Here is a 6,718-nt window from a genome sequence, read left to right as displayed (position 1 = left end):
TGAACAAAATGGATCTAATTGTGTCAATTTGATCAAATGAACCTGCATGCAGAGACTAGCAATATACGCTAATCTCTGCGTATATTTTGACATTTAATTTAATCCATATATCAAGAATATAAGAAGTCGTTTTGTAAAACGGCTTCTTGTCATGTGATTATGATCTAATAAATACTTTCATGACTCTATTGTTTGTGAATAACCTCGCTAGTTTTGTCGTACAACAGAACAAAGTTGTTTATTTGTAAAACAAAGTTGTTGTTTGTAAAAGTCTAATGCACAGACTTTTTGAGAAAAAGTCTTAAAGAAAATGTGTGTCTTTGTTGAGCAGTTCAAATCCAGATATAATTTTTTGTCAGGTTAACATGGATAGACTATTTATTTTTCTCAGTGAATGTGGAATTATTATTATTATTATTATTATTATTATTATTATTATTATTATTATTATTATTATTATTATTATTATTATTATTATTATCAATCATGACATCAGGCCAGAAGTTACTAGACCTTCAGCATCATTTATTTTCAGATTTAGGCACCTCCATACAGGTATAGCGAAAAAACTGTTATACCACATGAAAGTGCAATACTTTCGGCCTGCATACAGTGAACCATTAGATGATTAACTCAGCTAGTTGCGTTAATTAGCTTAGTTAATCAGATGATCAACTCTACTAAGCCTAATAAACAACTTTAAACAGTTGTTGCATTCCCTGTATCAAGCCACTACTGAACCAGAGCGAGACAACGAGACTTACCTGGGCTAAAGAGAAAACAAACAAAATCAGATAAAATTTGGAATAAATAAATATGAGATATTTTAAGACGTAGTAAATGTGTTAAAGTGGACTCCATCACATTTAGAGGGAAAAAATATTTTAAATGTTGAAGTCTAAGCTAGACTTTCTCTTTATATATAAATATTTTATATATATTTTTAAATATATATACAGGCAGGAATAAGGTTTGCTTAGTTTCTTGATTTACACTCCTTACTGGTTGGTGGCGGTAATGCACCATATTGCTGTTGCCAACCGCCATTAAACTCTAGTAATAATGGCAGTAGTAGTAGAAGAAGAAGTAAAAGAGGAAGAAGAAGACAACATTACGTAATTACGTTGCGTGTGGTGTCGTACTGTGGCGTAATGGCTAAAAGTTAAACGAAACGTTATACTTAGCAAGGCTGACTCTTCTTTTAGTCTTTATATATTTATTTCCTTAACTTTATTTTATACATATGCTATTTTTTAGCTGAAATACGCCCTTCGGTATTATTTAGAAGTCATTTTTTTATCGCAATAGAGTCGCCGTTATCCTTTGAGCTAAAAGGCTAACAGGCTCCATCCACAATGGAGGGTAGCGCCAGTGTTCGGAGAGCCTTGTCCGGGACTCTGGTTCCTTCAGCGGTCACAACCGTGGCTCTGTGTCAGCCTGAGGACAAAGAGGAGGGAAAACTGAAGAGAAAGGTTCTCGATGAAGAGGATTATATTCAGGTTAGTAACGCAAGACAAACACGGATTCAGAAACGACCTTGATCTCAAGATGTAAACATGTCATTAACAATGTAAGCGTCGACGTATTTCCAACGTTTTGGCGTACAAACTTAAAAGTTATAAACCTATGAGAAGTAGGAACTGGATATGTTTGCGCAATGTTCTAATCGTTACTTGATATCATTCAGCTATTTTACAATTTTCTTAAGATTTTTGTTTAGGAGAACATGTTCAGCTCCAAATATAATAAAGCAACAGATTCAGTTTTTCCACCGATCTCTGCAATTAGTCGTGCAGAGATCAGACTCGACTAATTTTCTTGTGATCAACCACAGGGTATTTTGATTGACTTTAGAACGAAATCAAGATGTTTGAGATTCTTCGATGTATAAAATAGAGATGATTCTTGAAATTCATTTTCTGCTACATTCACAACTACTGCCCCTTTTAAATAATTTGGACAGTTTTCTTCTTAATCAAAGTTGGTCCAGAATCAGAACTGTAAGGTCATACCTCCAAGAAAACTGGAAATCAGTATGAACCAAGAAAAACCTAATTGGTACATTTCTGCTTAATGCTGCAGAACTGTTTTATGTTGCCTTAAATTTGGTTTTGTACGTATTCTTACTGTTTGTGTCTTTCTTTACTTGGCTGCTTTTGACAGAGCTTGGAGAAAATTATCCAAAGGGACTTTTTCCCAGATGTCACCAAACTTCAAGCACAAAAGGAATACCTTGAAGCGGAGGAAAGTGGAGACCTCGAGAAGATGAGGGAGATATCCATTAGATACGGCTCATCGTTGAACAAATCTACACCACAAACCTCTGTACCTTGTAAGTAGAAGATTTCCAAATGAAATGAGTATTTATTTTACACTATATGATTTTTTTTTTGAGTGATTTCTTTCTATTCCCTTTTTTATTTTTATTTTTCGCAAATGCAAGATTTGACTCCTGCCAGCTTTGAGACACCAGTTGGTCACGCAGGATCGCCGTCCTCCACTTACTGCAGTAAAAGTTCAGCTTTGGGTAAGTTAAGACAAATATGCTCAGTTTAGTTTAACACTGTTGATGTGGAAGTAAATTCAGTAGATATATGTGTAAACTAGAGTAATTGACCCATACATTTGTTGGACCACGTTTCTGTAGAGAAAAAGGATGATGACAAAGAAGAAAAAGAGCTGCCCAGTCTGGATCGTTTTCTTGCTAAAAACACCAGTGAAGATAATGCATCCTTCGAGCAGATAATGGATCTGGCAAAAGACAAAGAGAAACTGAAGCACGCCTGGTTATATGAGGCAGAGGCTGAATTTAAACAGGTTGGTATTGATTTTGGGCTGTTATTTTCAAAGTAATTTAATGAGATGCCTGAATTGGAGGGTTTTTATGTTTGTTTTTTTCTGGAGATATGATTTTTTTTTTCATTATGGATGATCTGCACACTTTGATATTTATGAGTTTAAGCAATTATCATGGCATGTTTTCTGTTAGATCTTGTTCTTTGATGTCTTAGTTTCAGATCCACACATATCTCATTCAAATAATACAGGCTCTGTTGATGCTCCACTGCTCTCATCAAGCAGCACCATCACTATGTGAAAAATCACAATATCTTGAAACTAAGTTAAAACTGTCTCAGATAATTTACACCGTAGCTTCAGAGGCGTTATTTGGGTACAGCTTAAATTAAGCCATCAGCCTCCAGTGTGATTATAGCATAAGGTGTTTTTGTCGGCTTACAAGTTTTAGCTGAAAGTTGCATCACAACAACTCTGAGGCCTGTAGGGGTTGCTTGTTTCCAAAGCGACATTAATCCTGTTTATGATGCTGCCATGTAATTAAATCATCTACAGGAAAAAAAAATAAAGAAATTTAGCTGCACCTGCATGGTTTTGCAGTGCGCTCAGACACGTAGTGCTGCTTTGAAGCTGCATTTGGATGTTTCCTGGACATTAGAAATCAGAAAAGAAAACATGACTGCTTTTGGGTGCATTTGTGGTTTACTGTAGAAAGAATGGAAAAGATTTAAATCATCTGTGATCTTTTTTTTGCAGCGCCACGAGGAGAACCTCGCCCTCCCGTCAATGGAGAAAGCTGCTCTTGAATGCGTCAAAGCTGGGCTGGAAACGTGGGAGTACAAAGCAAAAAATGCCTTAATGTACTATCCAGAGGGTATGAATGTTAAACTGAGAAAACTGCTTGATTTTTTAATTAGTCAATTTCACTTTAACTCAGCCACAACATTTTCTAAAGTGTGGCATAAAATGTTTGATGATTTTTTAAATGTAATTTTTACCTTTATCTTAGGTGTTAAAGATGATGATGCAATCTTCAAGAAGCCCAGGGAGGTGGTGCACAAGAACACTCGGTTTGTTGGAGATCCATTCAGCAAAGCGCTGAACAAAAGCCAGATTCAACAGGCCGCGGCCCTCAATGCACAGGTACCTACAATAATGGGTGAAGTTTTCACAGCACAGAAACCTTGTGTAAAATGAGTTTAAAACCACATTTTTTTTTAAATAATATTACTGTTTTTATTTAAAAAAGCAAATCACATATTGCTCCAGCTGTTGCTAAATATTATTAGTTATAAAAATTGTAACATTTATATTGGGATGAGTTCTGCTCTTTTGGTTTCCAGGACTTGACTGTTTTACTTAAATTTTTGTTTTTTATTTTTTCAAAAGAAATGCTTATTTGAATGGTGTCGCTTATAGATTCTGTTTGTTTAATTTACATGTTTTTGCAGTTCAAACAGGGTAAAGTTGGCCCCGATGGGAAGGAGCTAATACCGCATGAATCCCCAACAGTGAATGGATATGGCTTCGAAAGGACTCCATCACCTGCCCCTGGTGAGTGAACCTGCAAATTATTCAGTCCTATGAAGTAGGGCTGAAACAAGTGTGATTAATCGATTATTGAAATAATTGTCTAACTTACTAGTAATTGATTAAAGGTTAATTGGAGTAAACAGACCCTAAAATATACCATTTGCTGAAAACATAACACTCTCAAAGCAGTAATTAGGCAAAACTGTTAAAACAAATTACACATTTTGCATTTTAGATGACAACTTTCTTTAAAAGTTCTATCTAGAACTCCTAAACTTCACCTGGTTCACATTCTGCAAATTTCTCTTGATAAGCACCTTGTGATGTCCAGTTTTTAATTGGTTACATCTAAAAAATAGTCAACATATCAGCCCTGCTTAAGTAAAGCAGAAAGTGCTTATTTAAGTATCGTATTGCATTTTTAATGCAAAAAAAAAATAATTTTCTTATTTAGAAAAATGATTTACATTTTTTGCATATTTTTACTATTGTATAAAATAAGCACATGTGTTTAAATGAAAAACCTGAGAATAATCAGTTGCTAAAATAATCATGACCTGCCGCCCTACTTTGAGGTTCATTCACTTTTTAAGTTCCCTCTTTTCTATTTATTTTATCCATTATCCAAACTGATGACTTCCTACTTTCATACTTGTGTTTGCTCAATCATCTGTTCCAAATTAGTTTAATGGCACATATTTTATTGCTTGCTCTGAGTTTCTGAGAGGTATTCTTGTGGATAGTTTCATCCAAATGTCATTTTTGACTTTTTCAGGTGTTGCTGATTCGCCTCTGATGACCTGGGGAGAGATAGAGAGCACTCCGTTCCGGCTGGACGGATCAGATACGCCGTATGTTGAGCGAAATCACGGCCCATCATTCAAGGTTAGCGAGATATCCTTTTTTATGTCTGCGTTATTAATGTCTAATTATTTATCTCGCTACATTTTGATGCTTATTGTTGAATTCAAAAGATTCCCGAACCAGGGCGAAGAGAGAGGCTGGGTATAAAGATGGCAAATGAAGCTGCTGCAAAAAATCGTGCAAAGAAACAGGAGGCATTGAGAAGGGTTACAGAGAACCTGGCAAGGTAAGGAGTGCACTATCTTTGTTAAATGTTTTCCTGATTTATACACTGATGGAGAAATTCTCAAAACTAAGAGCACACTTTTTCTACCTTGCAGTCTTACGCCTAAAGGTCTGAGCCCAGCCCTGACGCCCGCCCTGCAGCGGCTTGTAAATCGGACTTCTAGCAAATACACAGACAAAGCGCTGCGGGCAAGTTACACGCCGTCGCCCTCGCACAGGGTCACCCCCTGCAAGTCTCCCTTCGCCGGACCAGCCACTCCTTCAGGAACGCCAACGCCCACCAAGGCTAAGACGCCGAGCTCGCAGGACCTCACATCACTCACGGACAATCTGCTGCAGCTTCCCAAGAGACGGAAAGCCTCAGACTTTTTCTAAGAAAAGCTGCTCTAAGTTCAAACTGTTAAAAACTTCTGTTTAAAAAGTCTTTAAAACTTAGAAGAGGATTTCTCCAAATAAAGGACAGCTAGAATTTCTAATGTTCTGTTGCTAAATTCAATGGCAAATATGATTATTAGTGTCTCTGTGAAATGCATCTTGTCCAATTTTCTCAGTATTTCCCTTTTTGAAATGGAAAATTTGAGAGATTATGTATTTATTACAATCTAGTGTGGTTCTTGAAACTTATACAAACACATGGGATCATAAAGCCAAGCTCAATATATCAGTGTTTGTTTCTGTTACTTGAAAATGTTATAAAATGTAAGACTTCTGGATTTTTACAATGCAATATATGAATGTGGTAATATTTTAGTGAAAATTACAGAAGCACAACTGCAGACTTGCAGAAATGTAAAAAAAAAATAGGCAGAAGCAGCAGAATAAAGCAAAAGCCTTCAAAGCACAAATAGAAAACTTGTAGAAGAGTGAAAAATTTCAGTCAATGCAAAAAATCCCAATCATAAAGTATTAGAAATTTGTGCAGAACTCTGTTTACAAAGCTAAACTGTAAGGTGACAAGAGTAAGTGTTAAAATGAGTTAAAAAGCTAAAGCTAGCTGAAATACTAATAGCCTGTAGGTTAGGGCTAGCATCTTGACCTACAACAATGATCATGAAGTTTGAAAATAAAACATAGGCTAGCACTAGCATGTTGATCTACAGTAACATACTCAATGCAATTGTTGGAATTGGGGTTGGAAGATTTGGGAACCCTCAGAGCTAGTGGGCCAGTGTATCTTAGTGGCCAGAGCAAGAAAGTTGTTAATTTGCCAAAAAAGTGAATCTGAGTTTCTGGTTGTCATTAGATGTAGCATTCATCTGGTTAAAACAAGAAAGTTTTGAGTTTTGCATTTTGCTGAGAC

The 6,718-nt window shown here is 36.0% G+C and overlaps 1 protein-coding gene across 1 annotated transcript; it reads left to right on the top strand.

The window, feature by feature from the left end:
- Window positions 1–1,086: 1,086 nt before the first annotated feature.
- Window positions 1,087–6,165, top strand: ess2 (ess-2 splicing factor homolog). The gene is made up of 10 exons (XM_015055047.1): window positions 1,087–1,499; window positions 2,164–2,332; window positions 2,444–2,527; window positions 2,648–2,817; window positions 3,553–3,670; window positions 3,806–3,939; window positions 4,248–4,350; window positions 5,105–5,214; window positions 5,304–5,419; window positions 5,514–6,165. The coding sequence occupies exons 1-10, from the start codon at window positions 1,356–1,358 to the stop codon at window positions 5,791–5,793; spliced, it is 1,428 nt and encodes a 475-aa protein (XP_014910533.1). The 5' UTR covers window positions 1,087–1,355; the 3' UTR covers window positions 5,794–6,165.
- The last annotated feature ends 553 nt before the right edge of the window (window positions 6,166–6,718 follow it).

The sequence above is a fragment of the Poecilia latipinna genome, unplaced genomic scaffold (assembly GCF_001443285.1).
Source record: "Poecilia latipinna isolate Pla-1442-1.1 unplaced genomic scaffold, P_latipinna-1.0 Scaffold1291, whole genome shotgun sequence".
Lineage (NCBI taxonomy): Eukaryota > Metazoa > Chordata > Actinopteri > Cyprinodontiformes > Poeciliidae > Poecilia > Poecilia latipinna.
This window is presented reverse-complemented; position numbering and strand designations above follow the sequence as displayed.

Excerpts from the sequence above, each read along its gene's own strand:
- ess2 (XM_015055047.1), top strand. The coding sequence starts at position 1,356 with ATGGAGGGTAGCGCCAGTGTTCGGAGAGCCTTGTCCGGGACTCTGGTT. Across the intron at positions 2,333-2,443 it reads ACCACAAACCTCTGTACCTT|ATTTGACTCCTGCCAGCTTT; the intron begins GTAAGTAGAAGA and ends CGCAAATGCAAG. Across the intron at positions 5,420-5,513 it reads GTTACAGAGAACCTGGCAAG|TCTTACGCCTAAAGGTCTGA; the intron begins GTAAGGAGTGCA and ends TCTACCTTGCAG.